Below are 21,794 nucleotides of genomic sequence, written 5' to 3'. Positions count from 1 at the left end.
CCACATTTGATAGCCAGTGCAGAAACAACATTCCATCCTACAGCATTAGCTAGTTCAGAGGTACCAGACGTGTATCTGGATGTGGCTGTTGTGCATAACTGGGGCTGAGGGATCAGAAATGACAGCTCCACTCTTGGAGACCACAGAACTAAAATGGAAAGATAAAATAGTTGCAGGGCAATTGTTCTGTGTGCCTGAAGCAGGGACCGATTTATGGGGGAGAGATTTAACAGTTAAATGAGGATTACAGCTGCAAGTCTGTGAAACAGATATCAGGTGTCAATGAATGTGTTAACAGCTGATGATGAGAAGAAATGAATCCAAAGCTGTGGGCAGGGGAAGGAAATCGGGGTGGACTCACAATTTTCCCTTACAAAGAACTGCCCAAGGAGGGAGTGGAGCTGTGAAACAGCAACAATATCCCATAGCCTTAGAAGGGAGAGTGGGTCTAAAAGCTGTAACACAGACACTGGTTAAGGATGTCTTCTGGAACCTTGTCTGTGGCCTTATAACACCCCAATCCTGTCGGCACGGAAGGCAGACGGCACGTATCGGCTGGTGCAAGATGTAAGGAAATGACTGAACCCGTTCTCAAAAGACAGCCTGTGGTTCCTAACCCCTATACCCTAATGAGTCAGATCCCACACGGACAGCAGTGGTTTGGTGTGAGAGACCTCACAGATGCTTTCCGGACAGCCTTTGGACTCAGAGAGAAATGGCTGCGTTTGTATGAGGACACATTGTAATCCTATCGTGATTCGTGATGATACTGTAGATACTGGAACTCCTGCTAGTCCTTGTCTTTGCAGCATTTGAAGCAAGCAGCTGGTGCTGCTGTCATGCAGAAAGCTCCCTTCCAACCACTCAGCAAGCATTTGGATGAGACAGCTTCCTGCTGGGGAGCCCTCCGACATCACTGCTGCCTCCTCCAGAACCATACCTGCAGATGCTTCAGAGCTCTTCAGCATGGACTTCCTTCCTCCCATCAGCAGCTGCTCCTGCACTGACCTTCATTCACACTGGGATACCATCTGCTTCCAGCAGGAGCTGACCTGCGAGACAGAGAAAGGAAACGTGGGATGAGCACCAATGCAGAAGCACAAGGCTGTGTCACCACCACGTCTTGCAGCCTTGGGAAGTCAGCTGCAACTGCAGCCTTGGTCAGAATTACAACGGGCACCGTAAATTAAGTGTGACCTCTGAAGTTGTTGCCATGATCAGAAATAGACGCTGAAATCGCTCACATAACTGTCGGTGGTTCCCTCCAAATTCTTTTGCTTTGGGGAACAGATGGACTCGGAACGGAAGGACACGAGAAAAATGACATCTGTTTGAGCTCAGCAGACTTGAGAGGTGGGCCTGGGTGAACCTCATGAGGTTCAGCACAGCCAAGTGCAAGGTTTGGCATTTGGGCCGGAGGAATCCCAGGCATTCTTTTGTCATCGTGGTGGTTTCCAATAGACCCCAACAATGAGACATCAGGTCGCCGTGTGGGCTCCTGGGTGACACTGCCATTTCCCAGCCATTGCAGCCTAGGGGCAAATAAAGTAAAATACTTCAGAAAGATCTCACACTGATTGCATATTTTACTGTTCTTTTACACAAAACAGAAGGGCAGGGCAGCAGATGCATGCAGCTGCATCAACACCCAGGCTGCTAAAGGAATGGAAAGACAGAAACATCAAATATCAATGCCTTATTCTAATGCAAGGAGGGAAGCTTTTTTCAATGTTACTTTTTATCATTTAAAATGAGCAGTTGGCACTCTTAAAGGAAAATCCTAGGCCCCAGGTTCTGGCAGTGTGGCAATCTGGCATGGACTCAGCTGTGAATGATCCAAACAGTCTGTTCCAGATTTTAACATCCCTTCTATGCATTCACAAGTTTTCTCTCTTGACTTCCCCTTACAGCCGTTAGATGCCAGCAAAACATCCCACAAACACTCCTTACCTCTGTGCACACAGGCACCCATCCAACCAGAGCCATCAGTCATTCCCAGCCATGCGCTCTTCCTCCAATCATGGTCAGCATCACACGGCCGTCACGCAGCTCACTTGACTCAGTTTTTCTCTTCTTTCTGGAGGTGTCCTTGCTTCTCAGCCTTACCTTCTCGTGATGTTTATCTCGCTCTGCAGCTCCTGCTCTGAATAGGCTTTCTTGGATTCCCGCATGACAGGCACAAAATGCAGCCACAGCCCCTGCCACCAAGGTCAGCTCTTCAGCACACATTACCTGAGGAGCACTTGGCAACTCCTGCAACCTGAGCAGTGCCAGGAAGACTCTTTCACTTCTGCTTCTCCTGGCTCAGAAATTCATTTTCCTACCTAGAAAATGGAAAAAGAAAAGAAAGAAAAAAAATCCTGACATAAAGCAGACACAATTGATACTATGGAATTCTGGAAGGCAAGGGATTTGCCTTCTATGATGAGAAGTTGAGTGCAAAGAACTAAGAAGAGCCATGAGCAGGTTGTGAACTTGTGGGTAAAATTAGGAAGTGCAGCAGTGCAGGGCTTCTGGAGGTGAGGGTCTGCTACAGCCGCCTGGAAAGAGAGCCTGTTGGTGGGAGCTGCTTACTGCAGCCAGCAGAAGCATCGCACTCACTGACTCTCATGCTGATGGGGGATTCCAGTCAGTCTGGGAAATCAGCATGGCTGGCTGCAAGCAATCTGACAGACTCCTGGAGTGCAGTGAGAATCACTCTGTGGTGCAGGCATTGGGCACAGCAAGCAGAAGGGAAGCATTGCTGGACATGGTGCACACCAGGGGTTACGACAGGAGGCGGTCAGGGCTGCAGTGACCATGCCCTCCTTGAGTTGGTGATCTCAAGGAATGCGGGCCTGGCAGGAAGCAAAGGCAGGAGCCTGAACTTCAGGAGAGCCAGCTGCAGGCTGTTCCAGGAATTCTTGGACGAGATCCTCTGGACAACTGTTTGTAGGGGCAAAGGGATGGAAAAGAGCTGGTCACTTTTTCAGGAAAACTTGCTCAGGTTGCAGGCTGAGCTGCAGGAGAGGAAGGGGAGGAGGTGCCAGCACGGCTCTGCACGATGCTCTGCCACACTGGGCAGCTTGATCATGGCTCAGCAGTGGGATCAGACGAGGAGAAGGGGAGAAGGAAATCAAGGATGGGAGGGAACCATCAGACACAGTCAATAAGTGTCTGTGAAGTCTTGCAAACCAGAGGTTCCCAGGTTGTTTCTGCTTTCGTAGCATCTTTGTGCTGCAGGGTGAGCAAAAGGTTCTGCTGCTTGATTCTTCTGCAGGAGCCGCCTAAAAGGGAAATGGCCACTGAGCTGCAGACCAAGCAGTACTGCCTGACCTTGGCCAGGGGAACTTCTCCTGTTGCAGTGTGCTGATGACAGGTCTGGAGATGATCTGCAGGGCCAGTTCGTAGATGGGAGCCAGGAAAGGACATGATGGGAGGAGGGAGGTGTTAAGCAACATCCAAGGCATCAAAATGCATCAGAAAGCCCTGAAAAGCGTCACAAAGCCACAGCCAGGAAGCTTGGGAGTATCATGAGCAGCATCCAGGATGCGAGAGATTATTTGCTACCATGCCAAATGGTAGCAGAGCTCCCCCTGCAGACATCCCAAAGCCAGACAAAACAGGAACAAACCCGGAGCTGTGCTGCACGCACCCCACAGCCACAGCATTGCAAGCTGGGGTGCCTTGCTGTGTGCTGCATTCATCCCAGTCCGTGTGAATGAAGACTCTGGAGGCAGTCAAGGCGTTGATTGAGCACGAGTGTGCTTTTATTATTATATAAAGGACAGGAGGGTGTGAGAGGTCCACGGTGAAGATGGGACTCATCCTGTCTTGTCATGGAGAGAGTGGCTCAGAGCTCTCAGTGCTGCTGTCCGGTGCCTGGGACTGGAGGCCTGATTGAAAGTCCCCCTGCAAGAGGCTCTGCTCCTCTTCACTGATGCTGACCTGCTCCTGCATGGAGGTGCTGCTGTCGGGGCACTCACACTGTGCTTCAGATGGGCTGCACTGCAGAGACTCTGGGTTAAAATCCACACTTGTGACTGTGGTGTCTGGGAGGCTCAGGTCAGCAACTTCAGCAGAGCCAGGTGTAATGAGAGCATGGACTTCGATGAGCTCCTTCTCTCCATTAATGTTGTTAGATGGAAGGCTGCTATTAGAACTGCAGCAATTTGTGCTTCCTATGAGCTCTCCACTGATGGAAGCACACAGAGCATCCTCGCTACTTGCCCTGGATCTTATGGCTTGGCAAGGGCTCGATTCACCTAGAAAGGATACACAGGGGTTAGTGTCAAACTTTCACAAGCTGAATTACGACAGTGGTACTTGATCAGGGGTGAAGATTTAGGCACGGGATTGAACGCTAGAAAGAGATACATGTGCAGAGCAAGCTTGAATTCTATGTTCCTGAAAAGCAGGGATTTGGAAGCTGCATTTGCACCCTTACCTGCCAGGACTACCACTGCTGTTTCTGAGGGCTGCCTGGCATTGCGCTGCAGTTGGCGTTTGCTGCCAGAGGATGGCTTCCTGAGGCTGAAGCAGCAACACCAACTGCTAGCTGGTGATTCCTCAGTCTTGCTGGGTGGATTTTGTCTGGAGAGAGAAAACAGCCAATGCTGTGAGTCGTGCGTGGTGCAGGGTGAGGGAAGAGCAGCACTGAGCTCTTGGCAGCAGTTGCTTGTTCCTAGCACTGCCTGGTTTCTGCAGAAAAACAGAAAAACCCACCCAAACAATGATGCTAGGTGCTGGAAAAGAAAGTCCTCTTTACCTGTCAGATGGAAAGTCGATGACAGTGTGGAATTTGCCCTGCCCAGCTGCAGGGCTTTCTTCCACTTCAATGTCCCGGCTGCTCTCTGTCACAGGGGGAGAGCTGCTGTGGCCTCGCCTCTGTGCCTGTGCCTCCTCCAGGCTGAGCAGCTTTGTGGCAGCAGAAGAGACCCCCACAGACTTGGGCCCTGGGAGAGAATTGTGCCCTGTCAGGGAAAACCACAGGTAAGAGTGAGGATCAGAAAGCAGCAGCACAGCCACCACAGTTCTGGGGGAGGTGCTGTATTTTTCTCAGGCTTGCTTATCCGAGCCACTGGAAGAAGAGGAGCTCAAAATAACCATGTGGGCAGACGTGTGTTTATGGCAAAGGACACGGTCATCATTAAGAGATCTCACCCCTAGATAAAAGGGGCAGGGAACTGAGAAAGCTTCGCTGCCACACTTGCATCAAGCTTTTCCTGCGTGCAAGCCATAATAATGACGGTTTCCTCCTTGTGAAGTTTGGGCTTGGACATTCTCAGCATCCAGCAACAGGATGCCATACCCTAATGGAAGTCCAGAGGTCTGCTGTCCCCTTGATGGTAAAAGAGTATCTCAAACATCCTGGAGAAGGCCTGCATTTGGTCAAGGTGTCAGGTCAAGATCAAGCTAATGGAGGAAGACACTCACCTGCTGCATCTGCGATGTCTGCTCCGGATTTGGAGCAGAAGAGGACGTCGGTGTGGTTGATGATGAATTCCACCACATCCGACTGAGTCTGCAGCTCCATGCAGGCAGCTCTTCCGCTGGCGCAGGCAGACTCGTTCTGCTGTGATCTGTAGAAAAGGCAGATTTTAGAAGTCATTTCTCCAAGACCGTTTCCCCGAGTCTGAATTGTTGCAGCCAAAAGCTGTCAGCTGAGGCTCTGGAGACTTCCGCAGTGGGCAATCAGTGATGCCACTGCAGAAATTCCCCTGGATGATCAAGGACATGTCAGTCCCATCTCAACAAGACTGCAGAAATTGTCACCTAGACATTGTGCCCGTGGGGTTGGAGAACAGCCCAGGCTCTTGCTCTTCTGTCAGCCACAGATTTTACAGGAGAAGAGCACATTTGATGGAGAAAAAGGGAGGACTGCTTTTCTTAACTGGAGAACAGAGGAAGTGTTGAAACAGAACCAGAAGTTTACCTTAAGAGGTTTGGAGCCCACACAATGGCTAGGTTCTTGGCATGCATGTTTGTGGTGGTGGAGCTCCCAGCCAGACACGCCAAGTGTCTCATCAGGAACTCCAGTGTCCTGGAAAACAAGAGAGGCAAACGTTCAGCACCAACGAGCATGCCGTGCTGCAATTCAGAAAGCAAACCTCCATTCATGCTACTTCTTGTGATTGCTACTGTCACCGAAGATGAAGTAGATCCAACCTGACTGAGTGCCACGCTGCAGCACCAAGCCCCAGCACAGCACAGCCGCAGCCATCAGCTGCACCAAGCGTGCCCCCGTGCCCAGGAACTGACCCCATAAAGTAAGCCCATGGAGCCTTCAACCCTTCAGCATACACAGGCATCGTGTTGCCGGCGAGAGACAGAGGCTGGAACCGCATCGTTGCCCTCTGCAATGCAGCAGGGCTGAGCTCAGCAGGCTGAGGGCAGCACTGACCTGTAGTGAGGAGCGGGCAGCTGCTGGATGACGTCCTGCATTCTGAGCAGCCGCTCCTCCTCTGTAGCGGCACCAACAGCATCCTGGAGTAGTGCAGAAAGGGAGCGAGACACCAATCAGGCTAGTACAGCACTGCGAGTAAACCTCGTGGGGCTGACAGCAAAAGGGCCTCCGAGCTGGGGCACTGCTGCAGCCATCTGCCAAGAGGCCCAGGAAGAGGGAAATGAAAGACGTGGCCTTGTGCTTACCGAGAACTTGCCGTACAGCTGGTGGGTGAGCAGAGGGTTCGGGAGCTCCCTGAAGTACATCTTGCAGAGGGAGCTCACGCTGTGAATGTCACGGACGGTGAGCTCAGGAATCTGCTCCGACTCAAATTCCTGCCTGGAGAGAGGGACGCAAACCCGGTTGAGCGAGAGGAAGGCAAGCCCAAAGCCACACCAGATGCACTCAGGCTGTGTCAGTCGCAGCACTCTTACCGCAGTCTCTGGATGTTGGACGCGACGCCGGACAGGCGGTATATCCCCTGCACCACGCCGTGCTGCTCAATGAACTCAGCGCAGCTCTGGAGGACCTGGGGGACTGAAGAACACGTGCCAGCCGTCAGTGGAGCTCCTGATTCAATCGTGCTGCAGGCTGTGCTTCACATCCCATCCACTAAGCCCAGCCAGGCTTGGCTGAAGCAAATACAGATGTGCTTGTCTCTTAGGAGCATCCGCCTCAGTTTATCCTTCAGCCATCAACTCCCATTACACGTGCCTCCACTGCTATCAGCCTGCCCCCTGCTAGATATGAGCTCCCTTTCATCTTCTTTAGATGCCCAGCAGAGGAAGATCTCAGGAATGGGCAGCTCCTTACCATCACGACCGGAGTGGAGAAGATGCTCTCCCAGGTCACCGCCAAACACCCTTTCCTTCTCCACATCCCGCTCGGTCGGTTTCTTTGGGCGAGCCTTCACCAAGGAACGAAGGAAGGTGAGGATCTTGCTGCGTTTCTTGGGCACTGCACAACAAAAGGAAGAAACCAGGTCATTTCAGGTCTGGCTCCGTTGGACGAGGCCGAGCACAGCACATTCTACAGAGCACGTCAGAACGGGAAGAACATTACCAACCAGTACATACAAAAAGGGATTTTCCCCATCTCTGGAGGAGCCCAAGGCCAGGTTGGATGGGGCCCTGGGCAGCCTGGTCTAATCTGACATTAAATGTGGGGGCTGGGAGACCATCCTGAGGCAGGAGGGTTGGAGCATGATGATCCCTGAGGTCCCTTCCATCCCAAGCCATTCTATGAAGATTCTATAGTTTTGCCAAGTCCAATCATAAACACAGGAGGATTGGGCCAAATCCCTGCCCCATGGTGTGCATGAAGAATCATCAACCCAGAGGACAATGTGGCATGGATAAAGGAGGTACTAAACATGGAACGCACCCCAAAAAAGACTTCATTTTGCTTCCCCACACCATCAAATGTAACATCCCTACCTGGCTTTGGCACAGAATTGATGAGTGCCTCAGGAATGTTCTTATTAATGAGTTCCACACACTCCCCTGGGAAAAATCCAACCTGTAACAAGAAGAAAAGAGAGGCCAACTATTGCATGCAGCACTTCTCAGATCTGAACTGTTAAACCAAAAGCCACGTAACATTTCCCTCGGAACGTGCTTGCCTGACGTTCCATAAGACTATCCAGCAGAAAATGGCCATAGTTCACAGCATAAAGGTAACAATTTTTCAACATTGGCAGCCAAAGGCAAGGTCCCCTGACACCGACACAGGGAAACTGTTTATGTCCATTAGGCATCCTGAGCAGGCAGAGCAGCTCTAAGCTGAGATTCCTGCCTTTACTGCAGTTGCACTCTCCAGTCTGAATCTTGTGCTTACCTGGAAGCCGAGCTTGCCTCTCCACCAGGGGGTCAGCTCCTTTGGTGGCATGTCGATGACACACACGATGTCTCCCACCTGCAAGAGATTGCAACGTCAATCCCAGCTTCAGCACGGCTGGGAGGAAAGCACAGCTCAAATGACTGCATTCTTCTGCACTGCCCAACATCGCCGAGCTTGAGAGCACTTGCACCAGTGCAGCTCTGAAGGCATTTGCAACTGTAAAATTGAACAACAAGGAACGCCTTGAACTGCTTACCTCAAAGGACAGTTCATCCGCTGCCTGGGCAACGTATCTCTTAATAGCATGGGCAGCAGCAATAGCTGGAACATTCACAGGTGCCACCTCATGGTCCAGCAGGGGCTTCCCCTTGTTCTCAGCCTGAAACAGAGAGCACAGGCCACAGTGAGGAGCTGGGAACCAACAAGGAGGACTTCAAGGTGAGGAGCACATCTGCAGAGAAAGCTGCAGGAAATGCACTCGGTCCTTATCGTGGGCACTTCAGAAGGAACTGCAAGTCTAATAACGGCTGTTTCTCTCCCTGGTGTGCAGCAGGCACACGCCAGCAAAGATGCATCTCTCCCCACCCAGACTAATCAGCAATGGCACTGACGCAGACAGGTGGCCTTGTCCATTTTGCCCCCTCCTTTCCTGCGCTCTTTGTGCAGGAAGGCTGACTGTTTCAGATGCTAGGAGACCGTGAAGAGGGAAATCAAAGCTACGGCTGCAGTTACAAGGTGCAAACAGTGCCATTGCAAGCACCAAGCAGCTCTCTTGAGCAGTCCAACCAACAGCAAGGCCAAACAGAGCAGAGAATGATTGTTGTTTCTGCAGCCATTTCAAGGGAAAAGTCAGTAGAGGACAAACACAACAGCCGAGATGGCTCTGGTAGTTTTATAAACTTGCCACACTTGCACTGCTGTCTTGCCACAGAGGAGCTCTCTTGGAAAGCAGGAGAGCACATCTGCGGCTCACTCTGCTGGCTGCAGTCAGGGAACAAAGACCAATCAGAGCTTCATACTCTACCTCTGTCCATGCCACATCAGGCCCACAGCTGATCTCGCTGCACGCCACAGCCATCAGCGTAGGTGTGACAAGCTGGAACTGAAAAGAAACACACTTTTATGTTCTCTGTTCACATCTCTGCTGTGCTCCCTACAGCTGTCGGGCACACTCACACAGCCCAAGCACGCCTGCTGGTGTCCCTGGTGATGCTGTGCAGCTCTGCACAAGCTGGGGCTGGGACTCTTTGCCTAAGGGATTGCTTTCCATAAAACCAGCTGGTCACAGCACCACAGACAGCATCCTTCTGAGGGCTGAGCTGCAGAGCATGTGGAGAAAACCCACACGTGACCAGCGTCCCATCAAAGCTGGATGAGGCTGTGTTACTAAACACGGGGCGTCACGGGCTGCTAAAGCATGTGGGGGACAAACCATGGCAGGTACCTGGCAAGAGATCAGAACGAGGGAGACAAATCTCACGAATCCGCAGCCGTTCCTTGTCACTATGCTCTGATCTTCCACGAGCAAAAGCTGCAGCAGGGAAGCAGGCAGAGGGTGGAGAGAGGAGAGAGAAAGAGCAGGTCAGTTTGCTTCCACGGTTTAGCAAAGACTACAAGGGAAAAACCAAAATCTGCCCTCCCTCAACTTAAAAACTTAAGTTTTCAACTTAAAACCATTTCCCTTTGTCCTGCTGTTATCTACCCTTTCAAAGAGTTGATTCCCCTCCTCTTTTTAGGCTCCCTTTAGGTACTGAAGGCTGCCATGAGGTCACCCCACAGCCTTCATTTCTCCAGGCTGAACAAGCCCAGCTCCCTCAGCCTGTCTTTGCAGGGGAGGTGCTCCTGTCCCCTGATCATCTCTGTGGCTCGCCTCTGGACCCTCTCCAACAGCTCCCTGTCTTTCTGGACACTGTAGTGCAGCTGGGGCCTCACAAGAGCAGAGCAGGGGGGGACGATCACCTCCCTGTCCCTCATGGCCACCCCTCTGCTGATGGAGATAATGTGATCCTATGAGCTCCGCCAGCCAGCAGTTCTCAGCACTCACTGTCCCCCCGTCTCTCCCACACTGTCTCAGCTTACCTACAAGGTGCTGCACAGGACGGTGTGAAGACAAAGGGACGCAGTCGGTGCACAAGTGCAACAAGCGAGCTGCTCAGTCAGAGCTCCAGCGCTCCAATGAAGGGACGCAGCACGCACTGCTCCTCCCCTCATTCTAGCCCTTATGACATCACTGAGGGCCACCAGGCTGCTCCACCACGACGGACAGGGTGGGGAGGCAAGACCAGTCACAAGGGCAGAAGATTCCAACAGCCCAGCCCAACGTTCTGGAATCAGGGGCTGCTTGGAATTCTACCCCAGCCAAATCCTGGAGAAGCTGGCACGGGGTCGTCATGACCAAAGCGCAGGACCTGGCGCTTGCTCTTGTTGAGCCTCGCACAACTGGCCTCAGTGCATCCCTCTGGAGGGCCTTCCTGCCCTCAGCCAGATGGACGCTTCCTCCCAGCAGCGTACCTTGCAGTGCTGGGCCCATGTCAAATCCACACTAGAGTGGGTTTTGTTACATTCAAGGGCATGTTGCAGCACCCATCTATTTCACCTGGAAGGAAATAAAGCAGGAGATGGGAGAAACACAGAACTGCTGCCAGACTGCTTTATCCCTTTCTCAGCCCAACTTCCCTTGCCTCATCCCCTACCCCAACTCCTAAATGATGCCCACAGGCTGATAGTTGGATCTCAAGTCCATAGGACTCCTTTCACAGGGCTCCATCAAAAAGGCTGTCACACTTGTTCCGTACACTCACACTGACCCAGCAGTGGTATCACAGTCACTTAACACACACACAACAACCAAACCCCGAGCATGCACATCCCTTCCTGCGTGACTGCAGCCCACAGCTCCCCTTCACACCTCCGTGGATCTCTGGTGTTTTACACGGATGCAGCCTCGCTGCAGCTCCGTGGCTGTCACACAAGGCCTGCAGGACCTCTTTCTCTGCAAACCCCGTCTGCAGGCATTGGTTCACGAGGTTCACCTCCTGCCCTCCTGAGCAAAAACAAGCACTAAGAACAAGAGCAAAGCACACTGGACTCGACCTGGCTGGATCCCCAACCCTCAGTCCTGTCAGTCGTACCCTGGTGTGGAGACTCATCCCCAAAGCCTGGCTGGACATCAGCACAGGCATCATTCTTCAAACGCCCCATCCAAGCAGCAAGGGATCAAAGCGTTGGCACAGCTGAAACAGAAATGCTGTGTGAGTTTCCTGTTAGCACTGAGCAGGAACAAATCTACCGCTGAGCAGCAGGATGTGAGACAAGCAGCAGAAGACACCCAACCTGCAGAACCAGCTCGTTTGGGGTCGGTCCAGATGTTTGTCTGCTCCCTTCCCTGGCCCAGGCCAAGCTTGTGAGATGCTCCTCCTTTGTGCAGGGGGAAATGCTGCAGATGCCATGTGGTGGCTATGCACAGCATGCCTTGGACTTGCTTTTCCTCTCTCCATCTGCCATTAGCAAACAGCATCTCCAGCCTCCAGAGATCACTGAGTCCAACCCCTGCACAACAGTGAAAAAAAAGATATGATAAGGGGTACTTAAAGCACAGCATCTGTAATCAGATCAGACTCCTGCACTGTGAAGACTTCCATGAGTATTCCTGCAGAGTGCATCACTTAGTCTCTCTTTAGCCTTGTGTTCATGGTTTTCCTGTAAGAGCTTGTCTAAACACTGCCTATAATCGTGGTTATGCTGGAAGCATTTGGATTTATTGATCCTTACTGTGATTTCAATAACAAATGCAGATGTTTTTTTGTTAGGGACAGCTTTCAATTTCTCAACTGAAATTTCAATATTGCATTAGGTGTTGACAACCACGGGGCTGCAGTACAGAGAATTACACGAAGATTAATTTCTCCATTCTCCATTCTCCTAGACATTTATGATTACAGTGATGTAGTTATAGACAAAGTTGCAAGATACCAAAGCTAGAATAACCTCTTGGTGCAGCAGGATGTCTGGAGCCCAAGCGCAGAGTTTCAGTGTTGCAAAGCCTTGAAGAGGTGCACCGTATGTGCTGGGGCTGATGACACAGACACTGGAGCAAGGCCAGTGTGCTGTTAGAAACTTGACCAGCAGCTGATCTGCTGTCAGCCATTTCTGGACACAAACGGGATCTGGTCGACTTAGGACATGACCTTTGGGCTGGAGAGCAACTCCCCAAGGAATCACACAGCCACTGCAGACCGTTGGCAAGAACCCCATACCAAAACAGCTCATCTGCAATCAGTTTTTAATCTGTGCAGCAGTGATTGGAACAGGCGCACGCTCTCTGGAATTGCAGGAATGTTCACAAGTGGAATGTACATCACCTGTGTGCTCCAGCTCTTCTGTGTGCATGCTAGGAGCAGTGATCCCCCTGCACCCAGGGCTGCAAAAAAGTCCTGTGGGCTTTCTAACCTGCCCACCAGCAGCCCAGGCTGCCCAGAGCCACATCCAGCCTGGCCTTGGATGCCTGCAGGGATGGGGCATCCACAGCCTCCCTGGGCAACCTGTTCCAGTGCCTCACCACCCTCTGGCTGAAAAACTTCCTCCTCACATCCAACCTAAACCTCAACACCCCTCGTCTCAGTTTAAAGCCACTCCCCACTTGTCCCATCACTATCCACCCTCCAAAACAAAACACCTCGGCTGTTCAACACTGAAAGAGCAAAATAACCCACAGCTCTTACTTCCACTGTATGCATTTAATTCCAAATTAAGGTCACAGGTTAATTACTCATGTGATCCTTCCTGACAGAAGAACTACTCGTAGTGATGTGTAGGAGTAAGGAACAGTTTGAAAAGGTCATGGACATATTAGAACTTGCAGCATTTATCTTAATAGATCCCTACATTGCAAAGCATTTTGTAAAACACACGTTACAAGTACTGTGCACTGGATTACACTATATCAAACTCTAAGTAACAATACAGGTTGCTTTTAAATCTACACTTACATGTTTTCTTCCAACTCCTTGATAAAATTCCTTACTACCTTCAGTTTTACAGCCAAAGCAGTGTTTGAGCTGGTAATGTACTCTTGAACAGCACTGTTGCCTTTAGCATTTGTATGTTTAGATCTGAAAAGAGAATTTGGTCATTATTTCATGATGAGAGAATCTTATATGACAAAACAGAATTACAAAAATCTGACAATACTGTAAAATGCCAGCGTAAGAATGTGGCTTTGATTTTTTTTCTTTTTTTTTCCTCTTTTTTCTTTTCTTTTTTTTTTTTTTTCTTTTTTTTTTTAAATGGTGAGTGTACCATTAATTCAAGACAAGAATTTTGTTTGTAAGTCGATCTCTATAACTGTTCTTGGCATCATTCTGTAGGATGAACTAGATACATGGAATTTGGCACTGGCTCCCCAGGGCAGTGGTTTGGCACTGAGCTGACAAAGGCCAAAGAGCATTTGCACAATGCTCTCAGACACAGGGCTTGACCCATAGGAGGTCCGGTGTGGAACCAGGAGGTGGAATACATGATCCTCGAGGTCCCTTCCAAATACAGATATTCCATGATCCTCTAATACTTATATTCCCAAGTCCTGTACACAGTGCTCAGGTGCTTAACTGAGAGGTTCCATGAAACAGTGAGGTATCTATGTCCCTTTACCACTCAGTTATTCAATTTGCCACATGGATCTTTCATCCAGTCACATTAGAAAACACTCAAAGTATTTCCTTCAGTCTTCCATTCTGATAGAGCTTTCTGGAGCAAATAAAGAGTTGCAACTCAGAATGTCCACACCTCCCTTCCTGCACCCTGCATACTTTTTTCATTGTACTGTGATTACGTACCATTCTATTGTCACCCTCATTCTGTCCTTATCTAGGCAGTTTAATGCCATTAAATTTTCCAGCAACAGATGCCCACAAGTACAGCCAGCCTGGAAATATTTTGATTATTTATCTTTGTCCTGATGTCCTTGTAGGAGGTGGGACATTTCTCCATCTCAGCAGCAGAGGGCAGGAGGGGTCCAAGGTGAGGGCACGCTCTCCTCTATTTTTCTGGCACTCAAAGACAAAGGGAACAAGAAAACCAGATGTGTTTCCCTGCCCATGGCAAACACCAGCCTTTCCATCCTTACAGTCCTTCCTGCCATCAGCAGAGATATTTTGCTTTCTTGTGCCACTTCATCCCTTTAGCATCTGGCATTCTAACAAAAAAGTACTCTAACACTGGAATTTTAATATTTTCATATTAAATGTCAGAATTAAGGAACCATTATTATTACCAAATATTTAAAACATTCAACCCAGTGAGAAGTGAACTGATGTTGCATTTAGCATTCAGATAAGAACTTGACATTTCTCCGGGAAATTCTGTAATCATCATAGTGTTTCACAGTTTTCAGTTTATGAATACTAGTTAAGTCTTCACTAATACATTATCTTCTTCCCCCTTTATGCTTTCTATATTGCTTCTGAAGCAGACTTACCTCATGATTGAATAAATGTATAGTAACGTCCAAGGTGCTTGGATTGAACAAAAATAATCCCAGTATGGGGTTCAGTCAGACTTCTATAGAATAGGTGAATCTTATGCACTGGTGCCAGAGATTTCCAATAGACGACAGGAAGTTCAACAGATGAAAAGTGCACCTAAGTAAAAAGTGCTACTTTAATAAACTATAGTCTCATTGTCAAGCCTTGCACTGTCTCAGCAATTATTACAGAATGTTCATTCAAGCAGGAATTAAGAGATGCGTCTGAATTGATAAGAACAACGAATAATTAAGAAAGCTTGACTGCAGTCTGCTTGAGGATTCCAGTCTGAAGTGTGTTCCACCTGATGACAACTGGGAATGTCTTTCTCTCACCATTAGAACCATTGCACCTCTGACTAAACACATAGCTAATCACCACTGAAAACCTAGGTGCAATTTCTGCAGTGCACAGACCAACTACGCGTTGATTAACATTCAGAGAGATTGTGCAGGTGTCCTTTTAGGAACTGGCCTACAGTATGCTAAGAGGGATGGATGTGGGGACATTAGGATAACGTGCCCTCTGCCTTTTAAGACAGCCCCAGCAGACCAGGTCAGCAGGCTGAAGAGCTGAGTGGGTCACCAGGGCTCAGAGACTTCACTCGGCCATCGGAAAGTTGAGGGCCTTCAGCCCAAGCTGCCCTTTTCCATGCAGACAAGGAGGCCAAGAGAAGGTGGATCGGCACGGTTCTGGTGCAGACAGGGGCTGCAGTGTGAGCAGGCCTACACAGACAAGGCTGTGCCCACACAGAGTGACAGCAGCTTTCGCTGTGAGCAGATTCCCAGGGGGCCTGAGCCATGGCAGTTCTTGATGGCAGCATGTTCCAATCAGCCCTGGAAGTCTTCTCTGGACGTCTGTCGCATTCTGGAATCCACACTGAGGACGCAGTCGCTGTGTCAGAGCAGCTGGCAGAGTCACGGGGAACCGTGACGTAGTTGGCCCAGGGAGCAACAACAAGGCCTGCACTGCTCAGCCAGCCCAGGCCAAAGGGGAGCACGAGAGAGAGCAGAGGAGAGAGGGGGGGAAAGAGGGCCAGGAAGGAAAGGCCTGTGCCTGAATGGACGTGTAGCAGCAGCTGCTGACAGCAAACTCGGTGATGGCAGGGGCACAGCAGAGCAGTGCAATGCTGGCAGCTTCCTGTGTCTTTCACACAGGCACTGCAGACATGGCCAGCACTGGGAGATCAGCAGAACTGCTGCACACCTCTGCCAGCCCAGGCCAGAGGAGTGCAGAACAGTGAGCTGCTGCTGAGGGGAGAGAGGATGGCCTGAGAGCTGACCTGAGAGGCAGGGCTGGCTGTGTGACAGCAGCCTCTGTGTCCTCCTCCTGTGTCTGTGAGGGCCAGAGGGCCAGAAGAGAACATGCCCAGACAACGAAGCCCTGCTGTCCTCTGCTGCTCAGCTGGAGAGATGTTCCGCCTTCCTGAAGGACGCTGATCCAAAGGGAAGGAATCAAAGGAAGTCCAGGCTGGCTGTCCTTGTGGGCATCAGCTGCTGGCAGCTGCCTCTGTGCTGCCATGGGCAGGGCACAGCACACACAGTGTTTGCAGTTCCCTGTGTGACACTGGCCCTGGTGACCTGACAGCCATAGGGAGACAAGAGAAAGAGCTGCCTCCCTCTGCCAGATGAGGCAAAGGTGAGAATCCCAGAATCACAGCATGGCCCGGGTTGGAAAGGAGCTCAAGGTTCATGAATCTCCAACCCTTGGCTCTCCAAGGGTGCACAGGGGGCTTTGTTCTCCCTGTGGTGCAGCTTCAGTGCCAACTCACAGCTGAGCTGGTTGGCACACTGTGACAGCCTGCCGCTCTGAAGCTCTTGGGGCAGTGCTCAGTTCTTTCTGAAGTACTCTGCAAAATGCTGCTTCTCCTTCACCAAGTCTGTTTCCAGACAGACGTCTTTTTCTCCTCTGTACACACAAACAGTATCTTGTAACTCCCTGGCACAGTGCTCAGAAGTGATACTTCTGGAAGCACGTCAGAGAAAAGTGGCCTTGTCCCAGTGGACTTTCAGAGCAGATGAGAACAAGTCCTGGTTGACGGCTTTCTTCTGCTTCTGGAACTGCACAGGCAGGTTGTGTGTTGTCATACTTTATGCCAGAGTGCCAAACTGAAGCAGTTTCTGCAGCCTCTTTTTTTCATACTTGTCACTCTTTGCTGAGACCTTAACTTAGTCATTTTTAATGCGCTCTCATCTAAACTACTGTGTCCTCCAGTGTCAGTGTTGTATGAATCAGGACTGTGGGATTTCATCAGTGAAAGGATTCTGCTCTAATGACTGTCATTCTAAAGCTGATATTGTTTCTACCACATCAGGCTTGCATGAAGCATCTTTGATCAACAGAGAAATCAGAAAAATTGCTTTTCCTATTGCAGTTTCCTTTTAACTAGTGATGAAAGCTGTCAGTTTATTTTTGGCACCAGAAATCCTGGGATGCAACCAGGTTAGATAAGAAGTGACACTGAGTCAACAGTAAGGGAACACAGATGAGATAGCATCACAGAGCTCTGGAAGAGATGTTCCAGCTCTGTGTCTACCTACACCTTCAGGAGATGAAAAGTACTGGCTTACTGAGGTGTCCTGGGTTGCAGGTTCTGTTAATCTCCATTTTTGGAAGAGCTGCTTGCAATAAATACCTTGTAAGGTGAATGAGCTTGATAGAAGTAGGGTGTGAAAGAGATGGATTTGCTGTTTCCCTGAAGGTGCTGGAGTATTGCTGTGCCTACAGTCAGTAAACAAGGCAGAAAACACTGTGTTCCTCAGAATGAAAAACAAAAGAATAAAAATCTTTTTGTGAGTGACAGCACGCCTGAATGAAGCACAAATCTAAACATTTAAAATAAGGGTTAGTGTCAAAGGGACTTGCAGTATTTCTCGTGAAGAAATTTTTGATGCTTCTTTAGGAAAGTCATCATAACAAAAGTGTACTGATGTCTTTGCTGAGGATTTCCTTGGTTCCAGCCTGAAGGTGTGCGCAGGCATGAGCAGGCAGTGCTGAGCTGCAGGTGAGTGCCTGTGTCCCACAGCAGGAAACCCGTGGATGTCTTCAGGGGGTTGAAATGGGCAGAGCTGTGAAACCTGCAGGCTTTCACTGAAATTGTCCCCTGCTTTATTTTGTAATCTTAGTGTCACCAATGCTTTCCAATATAATTTTCGTATGAATGCAGATACATGGGATAGGATTTAAAGTTTTTATGGTGCTGCTGTATAGTTTTCTGTGGTCATCATAAGCCAATAAAAAAAATAAATGGTAATCAGGCAATCTATTAACAACCTGTGGCACGTGTAAAACAATGAAATTCCTTGCAGGAAGACAATATTGCCATATAATAATGTGGCTATCCAAAACTGTTAATTATACTTGATGAGCTGGAGATAAACCTGAAATGCAGGACTTTGATCTTAGCCAAGAATAATAAAACTTATTATCATTCTTAAATTGGCAGCAGCTATCAAAAGCCTGTGTCTTATTTCCCTTTTAGTAACACTGGCTAAATCAGAGAAACTGATAAAAGAATATCATGATTGCAGCTTAGGGATTCTTTCCCACTTGACCAGAAGTAATCTATGTCCAAAAATGTCTGTAAATACTTTTTCTATCTTATTTTGCCAGATGTATTGATATTTGAGATGAATGGCAAAAACATTTTGCGTACATAGATAAGCAGTGCAAATTTGCAGGATTGTTTTAGAGAAAAAAGCTCCGGTTATCAGATCGTTTCCATGCAGAAATAAGATTTACAGAAAAATTCTCCTTATTATTATTCACGCATGAATAAGTACAAAAAAGAGATGTGGGGGATGTTGTTTCAATTCCAGCTGATTGTAGGAAGGACTGTCAGGATGGAAAGGCTAGTGTCTGCCATGGGCAAAGAAACACTTCTGGTTTTCATCTTCTCTTTGCCTTTGAGTGCAAGAGACCATGAGGAGAGTGTGCCCTAAACTTGGACCCTTTTTGAGCATTGCAGCAGAGATGTAGAAGTGTTCAACCTTCTAGAAGGACTTCAGGACAAAGATATGTAATGAAAATAAGTCCAGGCTGGCTGTCCTTGTGGGCATCAGCTGCTGACATCTGCATAGTTGTTGCTATGGGAATGGCAGAACAGCTGGAATGTTGCATTTCCTTGTGTGACACAAGCACTGGTGAATTCAAAGCCAGAGGGGTATAATAGAAAGAGAATCACCTCCCTTCCAGATTCGGCAAAGGTGAGTGGGATGTTGTTTCAATTAGTGCTGATGTCAGGAAGACTGTAAGGATGGAAAGGCTGGTGTTTGCCATGGGCAGGGAAACACATCTGGTTTTCATTTTCTCTTTCTCTTTGAGTGCCAGATAAACAGGGGAGAGTGTGCCCTCACCTTGGAACTCTCCTGCCCTCTGATGCTCAGAGGGAGAAATGTTAGAGCTTCTAGAAGGACATCAGGACAAAGATATGTAATGAAAATAAGTCCAGGCTGGCTACGCTTGTGTGCATCAGCTGCTGGCATCTGCATTGCTGCTGCCATGAGCATGGCAAAGCAGGTAAAAGGTTGCTTTTCCTTGTGTGACACAGGAGCTCTTGACTTGAAAGCTAGAGGGATGCAATAGAAAGAGCTGCAACCTCTGCCAGACATGGCAAAGGTGAGTGGGATGTTGTTTCAATTAGTGCTGATGTCAGGAAGGACTGTAAGGATGGAAAGGCTGGTGTTTGCCATGGGCAGGGAAACACATCTGGTTTTCATCTTCTCTTTGTGTGCCAGAAGAAGAGGAGAGTGTGCCTGCTACTTGGACCCCTCCTGCCCTCTTCTGCTCAGAGGGAGAAATGTTCCAGCTTGTAGAAGGACATCAGGACAAAGATATGTAATGAAAATAAGTCCAGGTTGGCTGTCCTTGTGGGCATCAGCTGCTGGCATCTGCATTGCTGCTGCCATGAGCATGGCACAGCAGGTAAAAGATTGCTTTTCCTTGTGTGACACAGGAGCTCTTGAGTTGAAAGCTAGAGGGATGCAATAGAAAGAGCTGCAACCTCTGCCAGACATGGCAAACTTGAGTGGGATGTTGTTTCAGTTGCTGCTGATGTCAGGAAGGACTGTGAGGATGGAAAGTCTGGTGTTTGCCATGGACAGAGAAACACATCTGGTTTTCATCTTCTCTTTGTCTTTGTGTGCCAGAAAAAGAGGAGAGTGTGCCCTCACCTTGGACCCATCCTGCCCTCTTCTGCTGAGATGGAGAAATGTTCCAGCTTGTAGAAGGACATCAGGACAAAGATATGTAATGAAAATAAGTCCAGGCTGGCTGTCCTTGTGGGCATCAGCTGCTGGCATCTGCATTGCTGCTGCCATGAGCATGGCACAGCAGGTAAAAGATTGCTTTTCCTTGTGTGACACAGGAGCTCTTGACTTGAAAGCTAGAGGGATGCAATAGAAAGAGCTGCAACCTCTGCCAGACATGGCAAAGGTGAGTGGGATGTTGTTTCAATTAGTGCTGATGTCAGGAAGGACTGTAAGGATGGAAAGGCTCGTGTTTGCCATGGGCAGGGAAACACATCTGGTTTTCATCTTCTCTTTGTCTTTGTGTGCCAGATACAGAGGAGAGTGTGCCTGCTACTTGGACCCCTCCTGCCCTCTTCTGCTGAGAAGGAAAAATGTTCCAGCTTGTAGAAGGACATCAGGACAAAGATATATAATGACAATAAGTCCAGGCTGGCTGTCCTTGTGGGCATCAGCTGCTGGCATCTGCACTGCTGCTGCCATGAGCATGGCACAGCAGGTAAAAGATTGCTTTTCCTTGTGTGACACAGGAGCTCTTGACTTGAAAGCTAGAGGGATGCAATAGAAAGAGCTGCAACCTCTGCCAGACATGGCAAAGGTGAGTGGGATGTTGTTTCAATTAGTGCTGATGTCAGGAAGGACTGTAAGGATGGAAAGGCTGGTGTTTGCCATGGGCAGGGAAACACATCTGGTTTTCATCTTCTCTTTGTGTGCCAGAAGAAGAGGAGAGTGTGCCTGCTACTTGGACCCCTCCTGCCCTCTTCTGCTCAGAGGGAGAAATGTTCCAGCTTGTAGAAGGACATCAGGACAAAGATATGTAATGAAAATAAGTCCAGGCTGGCTGTCCTTGTGGGCATCAGCTGCTGGCATCTGCATTGCTGCTGACATGAGCATGGCACAGCAGGTAAGAGATTGCTTTTTCTTGTGTGACACAGGAGCTCTTGACTTTAAAGCTGAGGTATGCAATAGAAAGAGCTGCAACCTCTGCCAGACATGGCATACTTCAGTGGGATGTTGTTTCAGTTGCTGCTGATGTCAGGAAGGACTGTAAGGATGGAAAGGCTGGTGTTTGCCATGGGCAGGGAAACACATCTGGTTTTCATCTTCTCTTTGTGTGCCAGAAAAAGAGGAGAGTGTGCCTGCTACTTGGACCCCTCCTGCCCTCTTCTGCTGAGATGGAGAAATGTTCCAGCTTGTAGAAGGACATCAGGACAAAGATATGTAATGAAAATAAGTCCAGGCTGGCTGTCCTTGTGGGCATCAGCTGCTGGCATCTGCATTGCTGCTGCCATGAGCATGGCACAGCAGGTAAAAGATTGCTTTTCCTTGTGTGACACAGGAGCTCTTGACTTGAAAGCTAGAGGGATGCAATAGAAAGAGCTGCAACCTCTGCCAGACATGGCAAACTTGAGTGGGATGTTGTTTCAGTTGCTGCTGATGTCAGGAAGGACTGTAAGGATGGAAAGGCTGGTGTTTGCCATGGGAAGGGAAACACATCTGATTTTCATCTTCTCTTTGTCTTTGTGTGCCAGATACAGAGGAGAGTGTGCCTGCTACTTGGACCCATCCTGCCCTCTTCTGCTGAGATGGAAAAATGTTCCAGCTTGTAGAAGGACATCAGGACAAAGATATATAATGACAATAAGTCCAGGCTGTGTGTCCTTGTGGGCATCAGCTGCTGGCATCTGCACTGCTGCTGCCATGAGCATGGCAAAGCAGGTAAAAGATTGCTTTTCCTTGTGTGACACAGGAGCTCTTGACTTG

At 49.2% G+C, this 21,794-nt stretch overlaps 3 protein-coding genes across 3 annotated transcripts in view; 2 read left to right on the top strand and 1 right to left on the bottom strand.

The window, feature by feature from the left end:
* Window positions 1–21,794, top strand: part of LOC149912216 (rho GTPase-activating protein 32-like) — a 336,632-nt gene that overhangs the window by 249,296 nt on the left and 65,542 nt on the right. The window lies entirely within an intron of this gene.
* The window catches only part of LOC149912217 (rho GTPase-activating protein 33-like), a 134,378-nt gene that overhangs the window by 51,576 nt on the left and 61,008 nt on the right, over window positions 1–21,794 (top strand). The gene's annotated exons all lie outside the window — the stretch shown is intronic.
* On the bottom strand, window positions 6,855–8,636 carry LOC149912221 (rho GTPase-activating protein 32-like). The gene is made up of 5 exons (XM_090130717.1): window positions 8,520–8,636; window positions 8,261–8,338; window positions 7,861–7,942; window positions 7,238–7,381; window positions 6,855–6,961 (listed from the first exon to the last, which is right to left on the bottom strand). Exons 2-5 carry the CDS (start codon window positions 8,309–8,311, stop codon window positions 6,855–6,857), a joined length of 384 nt encoding a protein of 127 aa, XP_089986843.1. The 5' UTR covers window positions 8,312–8,338; window positions 8,520–8,636.

Source organism: Phasianus colchicus, chromosome Z (assembly GCF_987193195.1).
Source record: "Phasianus colchicus chromosome Z, bPhaCol1.hap1.1, whole genome shotgun sequence".
NCBI lineage: Eukaryota > Metazoa > Chordata > Aves > Galliformes > Phasianidae > Phasianus > Phasianus colchicus.
The sequence above is the reverse complement of the archived record's forward strand: the minus strand, read 5'-3'. Positions and strand labels throughout refer to the sequence as shown.

Excerpts from the sequence above, each read along its gene's own strand:
- LOC149912221 (XM_090130717.1), bottom strand. The coding sequence starts at position 8,311 with ATGCCACCAAAGGAGCTGACCCCCTGGTGGAGAGGCAAGCTCGGCTTC. Across the intron at positions 7,943-8,260 it reads GAGGCAAGCTCGGCTTCCAG|GTTGGATTTTTCCCAGGGGA; the intron begins GTAAGCACAAGA and ends TTCTTGTTACAG. Across the intron at positions 7,382-7,860 it reads CAATTCTGTGCCAAAGCCAG|TGCCCAAGAAACGCAGCAAG; the intron begins GTAGGGATGTTA and ends TTTGTTGTGCAG.